This window comes from Folsomia candida, unplaced genomic scaffold, assembly GCF_002217175.1.
Source record: "Folsomia candida strain VU population unplaced genomic scaffold, ASM221717v1 Fcan01_Sc013, whole genome shotgun sequence".
NCBI classification, from domain to species: Eukaryota; Metazoa; Arthropoda; class Collembola; order Entomobryomorpha; family Isotomidae; genus Folsomia; species Folsomia candida.
Window position 1 is genome coordinate 3,720,543 of NW_019091205.1, and position 18,273 is coordinate 3,738,815.

General features: G+C 35.4%; 2 protein-coding genes and 1 long non-coding RNA gene across 5 annotated transcripts; 2 read left to right on the forward strand and 1 right to left on the reverse strand.

The window, feature by feature from the left end:
* Positions 1–788: 788 nt before the first annotated feature.
* LOC118437373 (anaphase-promoting complex subunit 7-like) lies at positions 789–4,557 on the forward strand. 2 transcript variants are annotated; one of them, XM_035856327.1, is made up of 5 exons: positions 789–1,256; positions 3,324–3,452; positions 3,512–3,660; positions 3,974–4,112; positions 4,196–4,556. In XM_035856327.1, the coding sequence occupies exons 1-5, from the start codon at positions 1,245–1,247 to the stop codon at positions 4,244–4,246; spliced, it is 480 nt and encodes a 159-aa protein (XP_035712220.1). In that variant the 5' UTR covers positions 789–1,244; the 3' UTR covers positions 4,247–4,556. The 2 variants fall into 2 exon arrangements, with proteins under 2 accessions (XP_035712220.1, XP_035712219.1); XM_035856326.1 differs by lacking the exon at positions 789–1,256 and adding an exon at positions 1,362–1,452 and having other exon boundaries at positions 4,196–4,557.
* Positions 4,558–4,721: 164 nt separating this feature from the next.
* On the reverse strand, positions 4,722–5,928 carry LOC118437372. Its single transcript, XM_035856325.1, has 4 exons — positions 5,809–5,928; positions 5,213–5,741; positions 5,004–5,143; positions 4,722–4,939 (listed from the first exon to the last, which is right to left on the reverse strand). The coding sequence occupies exons 1-4, from the start codon at positions 5,884–5,886 to the stop codon at positions 4,865–4,867; spliced, it is 822 nt and encodes a 273-aa protein (XP_035712218.1). The 5' UTR covers positions 5,887–5,928; the 3' UTR covers positions 4,722–4,864.
* Positions 5,929–8,836: 2,908 nt separating this feature from the next.
* LOC110855553 lies at positions 8,837–12,970 on the forward strand. 2 transcript variants are annotated; one of them, XR_002548482.2, is made up of 6 exons: positions 8,837–9,024; positions 9,162–9,214; positions 9,974–10,049; positions 10,225–10,314; positions 10,524–10,633; positions 10,741–12,970. It is a non-coding gene; the product is annotated as an uncharacterized LOC110855553 (long non-coding RNA). The 2 variants fall into 2 exon arrangements; XR_002548483.2 differs by lacking the exon at positions 9,162–9,214.
* Positions 12,971–18,273: the final 5,303 nt, after the last annotated feature.

The following is an 18,273-nucleotide window of genomic DNA, read 5'->3' on the forward strand; positions in this document are numbered from 1 at the left end:
ATAGAAGTTCTACGGTAATAATTATGTACCATCCACCCTTGCCTGGACCCACAACGTTCTCATGTTCAGAAATTAAATTAAACCCAATTCATCCTAATCCCACCAGCCAGTCGGTATGCCAAGCAAATATGTATGTAGTTAATCTTTAAAATATGCAAACTAGTAAGAACAGAAATAATTTATGTAAACCTTCCAGGAAAACGATGCAAACGAGGTCAAATTTTGAACACTCTAAATTTTCTAAAATTTTTATAAAATTTGTCAGTTTAAATACCTGCAAAATTTGACCACCTTCATAATCCAAAGTATGTACATAATCTAACGTATGTACATAAATATGCACTTCATAAAATCAAAACCATAACAATCAAAAGAAAATCTTTTTACACGTTCTTTTAAAAGCTTTATGGCAATAACCGTTTTTTGCATTGGAAGATATAGATATGTCATCTAAAAATTAATGGTCACATAATTGTGTAAAACTTGAAAGTATCATAACATTTTCCACCTATTATACAGAGTTGCCTTAAAACTTAAAAAAATTGAACCTGATCGCATCTAAGTAACCATTGTGGATTAAAATTCGTGGAAAGAGACCCTAAAAATATTTAAGGTTTATTCATTTATCTGTAAAAAGTTAAATAAAGAAATCGTCCCTTCTAGAAAGTTATTTGCCTGCATGTTAAAAATTCCCAAACTGGATGTGACCTTTCCGCAAAATGCCAACCTTAAATAAGTCCTATGCATAAATAATCCCATCCGGGGCTTTCCACACAAAACGTGTTAAATTCGCTCCAATGTTTAACAATTTACTTTAAAATTTTTACACTTTATCCGCATATCTTTAATTTCTGTATAAATTTTGAATTGTATACAATTAAAATATACATAGTAGATTCGTATCAATAATTGACAGCGTATTATAGATTGAAAGGCCAGAAGGACCCCTCTCCAATGGGGAAATGTGATACTCAGAGGTCGACGCCGACAAATTCTCGGCGGCGGCGGCGCCAATTTTTGGTGATTTTTCGGTGGCGTCGGCGGCGCGGCGCGGCGTCGCAATGTTAAAGGAATAGGAAATCAAGTTTTTCGGTGGCGGCAGCGCGTAAAATACTGCGCGCGTTCGGGCGCGCGGCGGCGTACGATCGGCGGCGCGGCGGCGTACAATTGGAGGCATCGACCTCTGCACCAAATTGAATGGTTTTCCATCCTGATCAAGAATATATAAAACATTTGACCGGCAAATGCATATTAAGGTGACAAAAAAAGGTCAAAGCTCAAAATTTTTTATTGCATTTTTGGACGTTTCAGGGCATTCTAGGACTTTGTCTCAGTTTACAATATGGCGGGAATTTTTTTGGGGTGACGTGAGATTCTCTCTTCAACGTCTCATTCTTGTCCTGAAATTATTTCTTTTACTTGACAGATTATCAAAAAATGTATAGAAACGAGGTAAATTTTATGTACAAAAAACTTAGTAAATATTTTACTAATTTTGTAGTACAGATAATTTTACGAGTTAAATGAATTATTTCTTGGTGAATCTTTCAGTCTGAAATTAAAACTCGATAAATTTTGAGCAAATTATTCACAGTTTTCATAAAATGTAGCAAAAAATGGAACAGATTATTAGAAAAATTAATTTTCGCCAATATTTTGCACTAGTTTAACGCCACCTTGTCGCCGTGGGGACATAATTTAAGAGGGGGGTACGTGGTGGGGATGATTTTGGCTCGAGCAGACGGCCCGTGACGTTTATTCGGTGGATGAGATAGCTACGAAGTAGGGTTGCCGCGGGTAGCGAAAATGCTACCCGTTACCCGACCCGCTACCCGCAGCACAACTACCCGTACCCGCACGGGTACCCGTGCGGGTACCCGTTACCCGCTACCCGTTATGAGAATTAGGTTAAAAACTAACCAAACTTCAGAATAAATATGAGTTGATCAATTATTTGTTCATTTGGGTATGTACTTTGAGATAATGCTATGCAAGTAACGCATGCCATAACTTGCTCGTAGGTATCACTCGTTATTTTTGAAACCAAAATTTTTGGCTTACATTGGATCGTTTTTCAAGCTATACCGATTTATGTACATATATCAAAAAATTAAGCGGAAAAATAGGAATTACATGACACTTATTTTTCCGTTGAAAGACCCGTTTAAAGGAAACTATTGGGATAGAGAGTTCAAAGTCCACCATGGTTTTTGTTTAATGGCGGAAAAGATACGGAACATTTACTTAAAAATTAAACTTTGCCGCCGATATTTTTCTTCGAAGGGGCCATTCAAGGGAAAGACAAGTATCATGCAATTCCTAATTTGTGGCCTTAATTTTTGATATACTCGCTGGGCAATCTTGGTATGGCTTGAAAAAGGTTCAATTTTTAGTTTGATTTTTTCAAATTTAGATTTAAATTAAGTTTTCATTCGAAAAAATTATCTGGAAATAAATTTTTTGCTTTGAATCGGATTCAGGTTTTTCAACTTCGAACATATTAAAGTCTCGTCAGTCTTACATAAATACACAAAAATACAAGTCAAATTATTACTATATTTTAGAACAGGCAAACCATGCTTCAGAAACAATAATTGCTCCGCATTTTCTGGACGTGAAATGTATTTGAGGCTAGCATAGGCTTCTATGGCTTCCGAAAAGAGACCCTGGCTATAAAAGTTTGTTGCTGCCAAATGACAAATTTTGAAGTGGAAAAATAATAAATTGACGCTTTTGTTGGCAAATGGACTAATTTGCTGCTAACTTTCTTTGTGAACTGATTTATGTTGAAAATTAAATAAAAACTAAACTACCCGTTACCCGTGCGGGTAGTTCTCGCTACCCGCAGATAACGGGTACCCGCAAGAATCGTGCGGGTATGCGGGTAACGGGTACCCGACCCGTTACCCGCGGCAACCCTACTACGAAGTGATACCTACAATTTTTGATTCACGAAACTTTTTGACCCCTTCTTATTTTTTTTACTTAATAATATATGACAAATTTCTTACAAATTACAAGATCCTTATGTAAAGATTAGTTAATTTTGACCTAGTTTGACTAAATTTTAGCAACTTATAAATACAATAAATTGAAATAATCCCTGATTTATAGAACATTTATTCATTTACTTGGATATTATGTAAACTTTTAAAAAAATATGTAAGAAATCGACCCTTATGAAAAAATTCTAAATTTTGTTCGGCAAATCAAGCATATATTCGCACAAGGAAATTAGCTTCGCCAACATTTTATCTTGAATTTAAATATGAAGGTTAATTTTCAACGTTTTACAAATTATGACAATTTTATTATTCCTACAGATGTGTGCCCAACCGTTGAGTAAAGAACCGGCGAATTTCTCCAAAGCAAAATCCTGCCTTGACAAAGCGCTCCAATTGGATAACCGCCATTGGCCCGCGGTGCTCACTCTGACCCAGATTTTGGAGGAGGTAAAGCAAAATAAAAATCCTTTAATTAAAAATTTTAACATAATTATTTTTCCTGGCAGGAGGGCCACTACGATGTCGCGGTTCAGAAACTGCAAGAATACGCGAACGGTGGACCGACCGGGGTGCGACTTCATCTCAGAATGGCTCACCTTTTAAGCAAAATGCGTTCCGACGACGAGGCTGCTGACCATTACGCAATCGTTTTAAGGTAAGTTGGTCATTACAGATAGAAAAATTAATAAGGAACTAATTCTGCGTTTTAACTGGGAAATTTTCAAAAATTTTGATCTTAAAAAAAGTTATAAAAAATGTGGAAAAATTTCGTTTAGTCAGTATCCGTAGGTGTATATTTTACGGGGAAGTTTTACCTGCAGATACACATTTACCACCTCTTTCAGTCCTTTATCCTCGTCGTAATCCTTACAATTTTACTGATCTTTGTCCAAAATTAAACCCTATTTCAATCTTAATATTACTTCTGAATCCATTTCACACCATTGTTTTTTTTATTTAATAAACAGACTGGATCCGAACAATCGCGACGCTCTCGAAGGTCTCGACCATCTCGACTTTAGGAACATCATAGTAAAAGAGGAGGAGGAGGAGACTGAAGTGACCTCACGCGATATCGGCGTGAGTCCCTTGAACATCGATGACGATGTAATTAATTAATTATTTCATTATTAATTATCTACGAACTAGACTTTTTATAAGTGAGAAACGACTTTATTAATTTTTTCTAGGAGCCAGGGTGGGTTCCACTAAACCAATTTGCTGTCGGCGAACGTCTCTAAATTAGTGCGGAAAAATAATCGTATATTTATTCAAGTACAATTTATTTTCTAAAAAAATAATGGGTCACATTTTTATACTTAAAAGTTTTGACACATTTTTAAGTAATAAACTGTGGATTAAATTGACTTGTTGTTTGAAAGAGTGCGAAATAATTTGTAACATCTGAAATTTTTATAGGATTGATAAATAACTTTGTATGTTTTTTGATTAGCAAACAATATAACTATACTTATTAGGTTGACAAAATAGAAGTGTTTGAGTTAACAAAGAATTTTATATTGATTCTGATGCGAATAAATAAACGTAGTGACACATAGTTTTAAAAATCGTAGGATGACATAAGCTTATTAATAAGTTTGACAATGGCAAAGACACACAAAAGTTCTTTCTTGCATAAAATATTAAGTACACAAAAAAACGTGAATTATTAATTAAAACTTGGAAAAAACTTTACCTATATGTAATACACGGCTAATTAAATTCCACATTTTAGTAATAATGTCTAGGACATATTTTAACATAATAAAGTGAAAAAACAAAAGTAGACTGATAAAGAAGTGACGATATTTTTACAATTCAAGAAATCTACCCGCTTAATACATACTTGCAGCAATTATTTAATCCCTGACACTAATTGGCAACTTATTCTCTCGAATAAACGTCTGAAAATTGTCCTTCGTCTCCTGATCTATCTGTGCAAATTGGTAAAATAGAAACTCATTAATTTTTTACACTTTTTTAAGTTACAAATTGTACTTGAAATCCAGCAATAGTCAACTTTTGAACCGCCCTGCATGACAGAAGTGCAGCTCGCATCTCGTCCAACAGTCTAAAATCTGCTTGATGATGCCGGTCACGCCGATAACCAGTAAATTGAATCGACGTATTTGACAAACCTACAAATTTAATTATCATTCCACATTATATTAATCATCATTAGTAAATTGTCCAAAATTATATATAACCTGTCCACCCCGTCACTCCTCCCAATACCGCAATGACCAGTAAGGAACCAAACTCATGGTCATAAGTTGTTAGAGGAGTCCGATAAGACGTCGCAATGTCAAACTGAACCTGCCCACAGGTCAACTCCCAATCGTTGAAAGATCGCATCGTTTCCACCAAAGACAAAAAATATTGGTCGTAATCGCTCTGAAATTCAACCCTCAAGTTTAATTTCAATTCCTTCACGGCCGGGAAGAGATACACCAGAGCTCGGGGAGCCTGTTCATCCACGTTGTTAAATTGGGGATGATGGGCGCAACGAATATCGAGCGATGTTATCCCACCGTGGCGCGAATGGTAGCCCTCAAGCAGTGCAGAAATATCACGCACGGAGTCAATATCAACGTCATCGTGGAATTCAGTGCTGTTGGTCTCTATGGATAAACGTGTCAATTTTGGGAGATTGGTGATGTTCAGCGAGTCCTTAATGAAATACACATCGGCAGAAAGAAGTCCGAGGTGGGTGAGATTGGGGAAGTGGAAATTCAGCTAAAAATAAAGGTGATAATTTGTTAAACTTGGATAAAATGAATACATGAAAACAAATTTTATGTACCTCAACAGGGTAATCATAACTCCCACCAACATAATCCAAGGACAATCTTTCCAAAGAATTTCGACAACTTTCCAGCATTTTCTCAACCTTAGAGATGTCGATTTCAAAACCCCAAGGATAATAATGAAATCTCCGTCCGCACCCCTATTTGCAGAAATCGTAATCAGAATCGTAGTCAGAAATCGTACCTCTATCGTGGCGTTTTTCCTTATGGACTTTCCACGAACCCTTTCTGGCTCACTCCAAATAAAAAAAGCCAGGTGGGTTCGTCGCGGGAACTATGGAAATTATACGTTGAATCAATTAAATGCAAACTATTAAATGTTGGATAAATTATGAAGTAGTTAAAGTTAATTCAATACCAGTGGATTGAGCAAAGCCTCCGTCGCCACGTCGACATCGATGTCATCGACAAGGTCAAAATTCTCCAGTTGTGTGGCCACTTGATCAACCTCGGTTTGCATTCTGTCCACCAATTAGACCAAGTGATTAATTACAAATTGTCAGGGATTGTTTAATAGTGAATAGAAAACAAATTTTCAAAGTTAACCATCATATTACCGACAGAAATTATTGCAAGAACAAAACAATTAATGGAAATAAATTCCAAGCCAGACCTTATTAAATTTGATCCGTAAATCACTAGTGACAAAACATTCAGTTTTCTCACAATGGATCATTGTGAGAAACTTGCAGAAATTTACATTCAATTTCGCCTAAGGTGATTTAATTCTTTGTCAAATGACTGAGAGTGGTCTCAAAAGTCGCGATTTTTGCGTTTCGTAATTTATGGATGCCTCCACATACATTTTATTGACTCATCTGAAATTTTGTTCCATCAGGAGACTTGCCTCTACGAATCCTTCACAATTCTGGAAACATTCATCTACTACGGAAGACTGCATTGTATGCCGTTGGATAAGATTATATGCAACCTGGCAAATTTAAAAATTGTCATGAATCTACCCAGTTTGAACAGTTATGTCAATAATATCAGGTATGCACAAATGTGTAACCCGTTCGTTATTAGTTGATGCCCTTTTAATCCATATTTTGTTAATGAAGTGGTGGGGAGAGGCGCCGTGTCTCCCTCGGCGTGGCGTTGCTGCATGACCCTAAAATTCTTGTCTTGGGCGAGGCTACGGTCGGAATTGATCCGGTTTTACGACAGAAGTTTGTTAAATATACATTTGTGATATGTACAATTGTTACAAAGTACGCAATTATGTACTTGCGCAATATGTGCTTAATTTCAGAATTTGGGATTATTTGGAAGGTCTTGTTAAATCCATAGGAACAACGATTTTCCTTACAACTCACTACGTTCAAGAAACAAGACACTGCGCAAAGGTATGCAATTAACTGATTTGCAAATGTTTGTGTATGGATAAAGGAAAAAAATTTCACCAAACATAACAAAACATTCAAGACAATTGCAAACTGTGTAATATACAGTGTGTACGTAAAATGAAAATTTTTAGGCAACTGTTTATGATTAACGTTAAAATTAAAAGACTAAAATTTCAAATTGGATACCTACGAGATGGCCGAATGTTGGTGCAAGATTCGCCGAATGCGTTACTAGAAAAATATGGTCCTGAATTTTTCATACAATTAATTTTTGACATTTTTTGCGCAGTCTTTGTGTATTTAGAAAGTGAAGTAAACATTTATTTGATTTGCCATTCCAGGTCCAAATTCTAAACTGAACGCAACCACACTCGACGACATAATGTTACACTTTTGCAAAACGAATATTTCTCAAACACATAACATTACAACCCAACGCATTTCTAAATTCTCAAGAATGGAGAATGAAATTTTCCAGGAGGTCCAATTACTAAAAGTTGGAGTTGTGAATGGCAATATCTTGAACGCAGAACCAATTCGGGCAATTCCACAGTCGAAAATTTCAGATCTTTACGAACACTCGAAGAACTACTATTCTCAACTGAAGGCACTCACAATCCGGAATTTGATTGTATTTACAAGATACCCATTGTAAGTTTGTAATGAACTTGTCCATAAAGCTGTAGGTTTTGACGCATTTGTCTTTGCCAGACCTCTATCCAAACACAAACTCTCCATTCTTGAACCCAGTTACAAAAATATCAAATTTTAATTGTTGAGCAATGCAAACATTAAATATTAAACCAATCCCTGAAATGTAAGTGGGTACACCCCTAAAAATAATGTTACCCTTTTGAAAAATAAATACAGTCTCAATTCCCTATTAACCAAATTATGCAATATCCAGAATGAACGTTTACTTGGGAATGAATTAAATCACCCTAGAACTTGTTTTAATTGTAAAAATTGAGTATCACAAGATAAATTATAAAAAATTGAGCCACAAATTTAAAAAATAAAGTCACTTTTATGGTCATATTTTGGGGATTTTTACGGTCATTTTTCATTCATATTTTGAGGTTTTATCGGTCATTTATAACCGACGCCTGATGATTATGTACCATCCAGCCTAGACTTGACCCACAACGTTCTCATGTTCAGAAAAAATGAAACCCAATTCATCCTAATCCCACCAGCCAGCCGGTATGCCAAGCAAATATGCAGTTAATCCTTTAAATATGGAAACTAATAACAACAAAAATAATTTATGTGTGCTCCCAAAATCTCACTTTTTTATCTCTTTTGCGGTGGCTGTTTTTCAAATACACTTTCTAGGAACTGTGTTCAGTTAGAGTCCTCGCAGGAACTAGTCTTCTACTTAGAGTAGATTCGTATCAACAATTAAAAGCGTGTTATAAATTGAAACAAAATTGTTTTCACTGTTAATTACTTAATTTTCATATATTAATTTATAACGCATCGGTCACAATATCCATGCCAATCTGTGTATTAAATAAATTTTGGCTTAAATTAATTAATTTATCAAAATTAACAAATTTAGCAAAATGTTGGCAAGTTTACAAATACACGACACGTCGTATCTGCACGAGCCCACGATGCTAAAACCTGCTCGTTGGGTTCTTTGCAGTTCTTTGTTATAAAAAGCGTGGCTCAAAACGATTTTCCGTTCAGTGTGACGGAGGCTGCCGAGCTGACTGCGTGCCTAAAATTGTGCTGAGGAGAAGCATGGCCAGCCCACGTGTTTTTATTTAGTTAATTTTCAACTTTACTTTATTGACGTTTGAATGTTCAGTAAAAGTGGGAAAAGGTGGAAGTTAAGCAGTTATCGAAGTTTGAGCAGTAAAGGTAAGTGCTAAATGTTTATTTAATTCGTGACATTGAAATAATTAGGATTGTTGTGTTGTGACGTTTTCTGTTGGATTTTTTATGACAATAATTTGGTAATGGAATATTTTTTTTGTGTTGTGGCCTTGTCGGTGGAGGTGACGGTGGTGACCTGATGTGCCGTGAATTTAAGGAAGATTTAAATTTAAATGTAAGTGTTAATAATGGAGATAAGTTAGTTATTTATTTTATCGCGTACCATTTGCTTATCATAAAATTATAATCCTCGTCGCATTTATGGCGGAGGCGATTTCTTTAAAAATAACGTCACATCCAGGGTTCGCTACCCCGGGTTTTTGTGGGTTGGGGTTTTTGGGGTTTTTGTGGGTTTTTGGGGTATCAAATCTCCGGAAAAACCGGTTTTTGCGGGTTTTTGTGGGTTTTTCCGGGGTTTTTGTAAGATTTTGGGACAGATTGAAACAAAATCCCTTAAACTACAACTTAAATCAATGCTAATTAAATTGACGGATTCATCATGAAATTTTGAGAATTTTCATGTGCGACTTGAATTTCCAAGTTTTATTGCATATTTCCAAGTTTGCATGCGAAATATGAATTTTCGATTTAACAGTCCAACTCAATGATAACGCTTAAAATTGCATGTCAAAATCGTATATTAAATTACTTTTTATCTAATATATAATTTAAAGAATTTTGGTTCAACCTGCCCCAAAATCTACAAAAACCCACAAAAACCCAAAAACCCACAAAAACCCCAAAAACCCCGGAAAAACCCGCGGGGTTGGGTTTTTCTAGAAAAACCCCGGGGTTTTCCGCACCCTGGTCACATCCTCCACGTTTTCAACACTATTATATTAGCATCGTTTTTTATGGGACGAAATTATAACCAAAAATTTACATTCTTCTGTTTCTGCTTGCTAAAAATTATGTTTTGTTTGATTCATAACAGGATTTGGAGATGAAGATTCGACGGGACTAAAGTGAGTGGAGGTGATGTCGTTATTTTTAATCGGCTTTGAGTTTAGGTAAGTTTGATAAGTTGTTAATTTTATTAAGAATTGAATTTGGTCTGAAATTTTAACTTTTCTAAATGAAATATGATTATGTTAAATTAATTTCTACAATTCTAACTTATCATGTATTTATTGATTTGTTTTCGTCCATTTTTGAAAATTTTGTTCATATTCATAATTTCCACAGATTCTGAGGACGAGATTCCGCAATTGGGCAAACATAACGCAACGCTTGTCGGATTCCGAATTATGGAGTCTTCGCATTTACTTTTAATCGGTACGTACTTAAATATAATTTGTTTCGAAACCGTACAAACCTTGGCATCAGATTTTGCAAACTTTGCCGACTTTATATTTATTGAATGCTATTTATGCACATATTTACATGTCATTATTGTTAAAAAATTCCAAAATCGTTCAGTAATATTTAAGGATTGGTCTTTACATTGTTTAATTCTTTATTTGTGTTTCTTAACTTTTGTACAGATTTACTTCTCATCCTGCAACGACGAGGTGACGGCGACAAAGCTCCCTTCATCTGCTCTTTTTTGTCATCCCGACATTTTTTCTGGGTTGGATCCGACTCGACGCAACAGGTGCGTAATTACTTAATTAGTAGTAGAATTTTTTTACAAAAACGTCTTGAAATATTCTAATTTCGTAATTTATTTTTAACGTTTTGTTTTCTTAATTTTTCTTGCAGAATTCCCGCAAATACAACGACGTGATCTGGACGACCTCAAATTTCCGCATCTTTTCTACATCATCGGAACTGCAAGAAATCAACTGTAAATTTGTATTTAGTTTGTATTATTAAGCAAATAAGCTTAAAGATGTAGACTTGAACGTCAACGTAATTTATTAATTGGCCCAGTTAGTTAGATCCATTTGGGAAAATTTAATTTGGTATTCTTTAGCTTTCTTTTTAAAAAAATCCTTCCAGATCTCAATATGCGTAAAAAACAGCGAAATTTACTAAGAATAATCATTATTAACCAGATTATACAAATCAAATAGTTTAGGCTAATCAGGTTTGGCCACAGGGTAATGATGTTCACACTAACTATTAGATAATTTAGTTGGTTTTACTCGTAATTAATAATTGATTAAAAGAATATTGGACACCAATTAGAAGTAGAGAATGACTAATACATGACCTGCAAGGTATTTAGGTCAAGATTTAAGGGAAGTAATTAAGGAAACAATAAAAGGGAATATCTAAACCAATTACATCGCGTCATGACCTTAAAGGTAATTAGGTCATAATTTAGGGAGGGTAATTAATTACACAATAAAAGGGAATATTCGACACCAATTAAATCGCGAAATGATCTTAAAGGTAATTAGGTCATAATTAAGGGAAGGTAATGAATTACACAATAAAAGGGAATATTCGACACCAATTAAATCGCGAAATGATCTTAAAGGTAATTAGGTCATAATTTAGGGATGGTAATTAATTACACAATAAAAGGGAATATTCGACACCAATTAAATCGCGAAATGATCTTAAAGGTAATTAGGTCATAATTTAGGGAAGGTAATTAATTACACAATAAAAGGGAATATTCGACACCAATTAAATCGCGAAATGACGTAAAAGGTAATTAGGTCATAATTAAGGGAAGGTAATTAATTACACAATAAAAGGGAATATTCGACACCAATTAAATCGCGAAATGATCTTAAAGGTAATTAGGTCATAATTTAGGGAGGGTAATTAATTACACAATAAAAGGGAATATTCGACACCAATTAAATCGCGAAATGACCTTAAAGGTAATTAGGTCATAATTTAGGGAGGGTAATTAATTACACAATAAAAGGGAATATTCGACACCAATTAAATCGCGAATTGATCTTAAAGGTAATTAGGTCATAATTTGGGGAGGGTAATTAATTACACAATAAAAGGGAATATTCGACACCAATTAAATCGCGAAATGATCTTAAAGGTAATTAGGTCATAATTTAGGGAAGGTAATTAATTACACAATAAAAGGGAATATTCGACACCAATTAAATCGCGAAATGATCTTAAAGGTAATTAGGTCATAATTTAGGGAGGGTAATTAATTACACAATAAAAGGGAATATTCGACACCAATTAAATCGCGAAATGACCTTAAAGGTAATTAGGTCATAATTTAGGGAGGGTAATTAATTACACAATAAAAGGGAATATTCGACACCAATTAAATCGCGAATTGATCTTAAAGGTAATTAGGTCATAATTTGGGGAGGGTAATTAATTACACAATAAAAGGGAATATTCGACACCAATTAAATCGCGAAATGATCTTAAAGGTAATTAGGTCATAATTTAGGGAAGGTAATTAATTACACAATAAAAGGGAATATTCGACACCAATTAAATCGCGAAATGATCTTAAAGGTAATTAGGTCATAATTTAGGGAAGGTAATTAATTACACAATAAAAGGGAATATTCGACACCAATTAAATCGCGAAATGACGTAAAAGGTAATTAGGTCATAATTAAGGGAAGGTAATTAATTACACAATAAAAGGGAATATTCGACACCAATTAAATCGCGCCATGACCTTAAAAGTAATTGGGTCAGTATTTAGGGAAGGTAATTAAGGAAACAATAAAAGGGAATATTCGACACCAATTAAATCGCGAAATGACCTTAAAGTTGGGTCAGTATTTAAAGGGATTTAGGTTATAACTTAGAGAAAGTAATTAATTAAGCACGTAATTAAGGTAAATTAATTAATTAAATTAATATATTAGTTAATAGTTAAAATATTTTTAATCTTGTTACATGTTTGTATTTTAATATTAAATAAATTTTGTTACTGTGTAGTATACAGATTTTAATTAATAATTTGTTTTATTATAAATTTAATTTACCCCTGCCTGTGTCAACACTTATAGAAATAAATGATTAGATATACATCATAATTGCATATAAATTGGATATTCTACTCCTATTTTTTATCACTTATTCTCCACATAAACATACGGACAGGATAATTCATCATTTTTGTCCGGATAGCATTTTAAGCGTATGTTTTACAGTGTATGTACATACTGTGCTCTTACTTAAGCGTGTCACCTCATTTGCATAAAACTCCTGGGGAATGAGTCATACATAACATGCAAAATAGGTGACTAGCACAAATATTTGTACAGTAGGTTGTCAATGCATGGCCAGTTATTTTCATCCAAAGTGAAATGAATCAACATATTTCTTTTAAAGTGCATATTATGCGGCTATAGTTAAAAAATCGACCCTTTTTTGGGTTATGGAAACCACTGCTCACTTTCCCATTGACATTAATATCTTGGTTAGCAGGGGCTATTTACATATTCCTATTTGAGCACTTGGTAAATAGGACAAACTGCCTGTGTTAAATACATATTTCGATAAACCGTGAAAATTATATATTTTAGCCGGATGAATTTCAATTTAGTCATATCTAACCCAGTATGAATACGCTAACTTGTATCCTGTTTAATTAATCCAACACATATTGAGTTAAAGTATTTAGAGACAAGATGGATATCATGGATATGGTCCGAAGGTTAAATGCGAGGTAAGCGTTTAAATCGGGTAAATGCATTCTTGGTTTTGAATTTCCGAATTTCGACTGTTAAATACACGATGATAATTGTTATTGATTTCTTGGTATTAAAATTGCTTCCGTGTCTTATAAAAATTCTACCTGTCCGTAAAAATTTTCTACGAATATGGTAAAACTTTAATATCGGTAGTATTTCTATACTTTATTTATAAAAGGTTACCCACATTTTATGCATTTTGGATTTTTAGATTTGTGGAAAATTTTTCAAAACTCCAGTGACCTTAAATTTCCACATGAACACGATCCACGTCAAACGTGAACGACACAGTTGTCATATTTGTCACCATTTCTACTCCACATCTACCAACTTACGTAGACATATTGACACCGTGCACAGCATTCTGAGGAATCCCATGTGAATTTCCCGGCTGTGAGAAAACCTACTTTGACAAATACGGTCTTTTGGTACACCACAAAACTCAACATTCTGAGAATCCGGTCCGATTTCGGTGCACACTTTGCTGTAACGAATTTACTACCCGGGTTAGCCTTGAGAATCACATTCGAATTCATTCGTCAGAGAGGCCCTACAGTTGCGCCACCTGTGGGAAGAATTTCGCTCAAAAGACAAACTTAAAACGTCACGAGGTAATTATTTACTGATAAGGTATTTTTTATTATAAGCAAAAAATTTCCACACTTTACAAAAAAATTGCACGAAGTAACTTTAGCATGATATCAAAAGTGAGGAAAAAGCAAGAAATGGGCGTCGTCTAAATGCTAATCGGAACGACAAGCGTAAGTCGCTAGGTGGCGCCACTTTCTTGCATTTCTACGACCTAGCAGTTTTTTGCAATAGTGCAAGAAATATGTAGTGACGGGATGTACAAAACCAAACACTGAATATTCAAATTACTTATTTTCTAGGAAACTCATCTGAACAAATTTTCCCGCCAAATTTTCAGTTGTCACCTTTGCCCTCGGAATTTCTTAACTCGAACCGGCTTTAACGAGCACTTTCGTGTTATTCATGTAAATCAGAAACAGTACGCATGCGAAGTTTGTAACCAACGCTTCATCAGCCAATATGAGACGTCACGTGGAGGCGAGACATGCTGAGAACAAGAATTCACTCCTGTGACACGTGCGAGTAGAGATGTGCATAGGGTAGGGTATACCCTAAAAAAACCCTACCCTGCCCTACCCTATAGGGCTTTGGGCGGGCGGGCTTTTATTACCCTGAATTTTTAAGGGTAGGGTAGGGTAGGGCTTTTTAAAGTAGGGCATAGGGCCGGGCGGGCTTTTTGTATGTACACCAATATGCTGTAGGGCAGGGTAGGGCTTTTCTGCTTTACAATAACGCAGTCAACCATCGAGCAGGCCATTAGAAATGAGACGCGGGACAATCTTGTCATCTTTCTGCTGTATTAATTCACTTGTGTTACAAGTACTTCAAATTGATTATACTATGGAGATTGACTACTGCATGTTGACATTTGTTACTGGTGTATTTGAAAAGTTTGGAAAGTTTACAAAATTTGGAAAGTTGCAAAAAGACAAAAAAAAATCAAAATTTCTTGCATCACATTCCATAGATGTAAGAATTGTTCAACCACAGGAGTACACTCTTAGCAACTTGGTAACAAAACCAAGAATTTTGTTAACACAAACCATCGGTGTCAACCTCAATTCCACTAAATAGTGTCAAACCGTTGTGTAAAAATGACACTGAGCAAAAAAAACGCGTTGGCACGCTACTGGTATCAGCTATATTCCTGCAATGGTGTCGAATTGACACGGTGCGATGTTACTGCAGTAGCAAAACTTGGACTTCACACCAAATTGTGTCAGTCGGTCTCTTCCTTGTGCACGGGTTTGCTTGGCGGCCATTTTCCTTCCTCCTCCACGAAAAAGTCAACAGAATGGATAAATTAATTGGTGTGTTCCATTTATTTCGATGGAAAAAATTGTTAATAAGTTGAAGGACTACTTCCAATTTCTTGACTCAGGTTAGTTAAAATCTGTAAGTTACTGTGAAGAGGTGATCTTTGCCAAATCCTTATTGAAAAACTGGTTCTTTAGATCTGCAACTCTCACTATCTCCTTTTCGTAGTTGTGTTAGTGATCAATGATCACTATGTCAAAAAGGCAACTCTTATAATTCTTACAACTCTTACCACCCAATAACCGGTTAGACATATAAGTTTTAAAAACCTTTAAAACCCATAAAGGCAGTAAACAGCATAATACATATCGTTCACCCAGACCACAAGTACCCAACCAACTCTCCCAACAACACACCGGACCCAAAGTTCTCCCACATGTTGGTCTACCCTTTATGCGATGTCATTTCACACAAATAATAATTACAAACATCGGAATTATTTTCGTAATAATCAATCGATCATTTATTTTCGCCAATTTGGTTTTCAACAAAAACATAGTTCCCTCCCCAAAATGTAAAAAAAGGCGAAAGAGACTCGAAACTTCGAAATTCAAACTATTTTAGACTTCCACTTGGATGCTGAATACACCCCATCATGTGACAACGCCCTCTCTCACAGCGGCGACCTCCTTAACATGATTGAAAGTGTTTCCTCCACCTGTCCCGTGAGCAAAAATGATGCCCACAGAGACACAGCGGGCAATGAGGACCCTGCATCAACAAAATCCAGTTAACCTTCAAGGTATCAAACCCCATTTCTACCTAAGAAACAATTTTTTCGCGTTAACAGAATTCATTTTCAATAAATTGCCATTTACGTAGCCTTAATAATCTTACTTATTGGTTAATTCGCTCTGTTACTTTAAGTCTATTTTAGTCTATCTAGGAAAATTTTAATAATTTCTCTATCAATTTTTAACCGACATAGAATTTTGACATTCTCCTTACCTGGGATTGAGAAGTTTCCAAATTAACACAAACAATGTGATGCACACCCTTGAAGTAGGTACACTGACGCAAATCTTGGATTTTTTCGCTTCATAAGTCGGGCCGACTCTTCATAACATGAGAGCTGTGAAGAGGTGATCTTTGCCAAACCTTATTGAAAAACTGGTTCTTTAGATCTGCAACTCTCACTATCTCCTTTTCGTAGTTGTGTTAGTGATCAATGATCACTATGTCAAAAAGGCAACTCTTACAATTCTTACAACTCTTACCACCCAATAACCGGTTAGACATATAAGTAGACTAAATAGGTATACGTATGGTATATAAGTAAGAACAAGAGTGACCATCGACAGCGAGTCGACTGCCTGTATCTTGATACGTGCAATAAAACCTGTCCTGACTTTGTCTCACCAAATCTCACCTTGCCTCCAAGACGCAATTTATTTCCATGTACAACAACGACGACGATCGTCTCATCTGCCTCACCACCACCATCAATGCAGTGAACCCCCCCCCCATAAACGGAACTTCACATTACAGACTGTAACATATATTAATTTTCCCTCATTTAATTAAAATTATTTTACTGTGTGTATTTTTATTTTGAAAAATTGTTTCCAGAAAGCTAAAACTCAAGACTGAACCAAACGAGGGAACCGACGAGTAAGGATCTATCCACCCGACAGCCTATTTAATTATTATTAAATCTTTTTTACAAAGTTAATTTAACTTAACGATTTACTCATATTTTGATCATCACCGTGTTAAGTACATATACGTTTTTTATTTAAAAGTGCATAAGGTATGAAGAAAAAAATGTTATTTAATATGTGCGAGTGTTATAATTTGTTACGTGTGAATATGTTTGAAATACTTGATTAATTTTTTAAGTGTTTAATATTGTTGAATGTAAAATAAAATATTTGTTACTAAAAGTTGAAGTTCAGTTGTCACAATCCGGGGACGATTTGCCACCGGGTGGTGACATGCATATATTAAAATGCACACATATCGTTATCGTTGCAGTGTCAAAGCAACATAACTGAGCACAACCTCTAATCCATTCGCGGTGTTGGTGTTGTCACAACGGTATGTTGGGTTGACACCGCAACGGTGTGCAACATAATTAACACCGCGCCGTGTCAATTTGACACCAAACCGGTAGAGTCATATATAGACACCGGCCTGGTATCAATTCGATGTCGTTTTTTCTGTGAGTGTACAAGAGCCTCGAACTTCATTTTTATCCGGTGGAAACGTAACTAAATTAACTTTGATTTACAAAATTACTAGACCATTTTTAAAGTTTTAATGTCATTATAATTTTTTTAATCATCATAATTGCGAACTAATAATATATTAATATTATTAGTTGCTTTAAATTATTTACATAAACAATTATGAATAGGGCCTGGGCCCGAAGCCCTATAGAGTAGGGTAGGGTTTTTATTGATTAAGAAAATCTAGGGTAGGGCTAGGGCGGGCTTTATTTTTCCAGGGTAGGGCAGGGCCGGGTGTCAATTTTGCCCTACCCTACCCTGTAGGGTAGGGCAAAATGGGCCAAGTAGGGTATAGGGTAGGGCGGGCAATGAAAAATGGCTGCCCTGCACATCTCTACGTGCGAGTACAAAACTCACTCAAAATTCCATCTTGCCCAACACGTGAGATGGCACGGTCCAAGGAAACACGCGTGCTACTTCTGTTGCAAGATATTCAACGCGTTTAGCGACTTGGTGATGCACTTGGGTCGCAAGCATACCTTGGAAAAGTAGGAGATTTCTAGAATTTGGGG

Bases quoted from the DNA above. Each gene is read 5' to 3' on its own strand.
- LOC118437373 (XM_035856326.1), top strand. The intron at 3,661-3,973 runs GTAAGTTGGTCA...TTTAATAAACAG, and splicing joins CATTACGCAATCGTTTTAAG to ACTGGATCCGAACAATCGCG. The intron at 4,113-4,195 runs GTAATTAATTAA...AATTTTTTCTAG, and splicing joins CCTTGAACATCGATGACGAT to GAGCCAGGGTGGGTTCCACT.
- LOC118437372 (XM_035856325.1), bottom strand. From the start codon at position 5,886: ATGCTGGAAAGTTGTCGAAATTCTTTGGAAAGATTGTCCTTGGATTAT. The intron at 5,144-5,212 runs GTTATATATAAT...TTAAATTTGTAG, and splicing joins AGGAGTGACGGGGTGGACAG to GTTTGTCAAATACGTCGATT. The intron at 4,940-5,003 runs GTACAATTTGTA...CAATTTGCACAG, and splicing joins TGACTATTGCTGGATTTCAA to ATAGATCAGGAGACGAAGGA.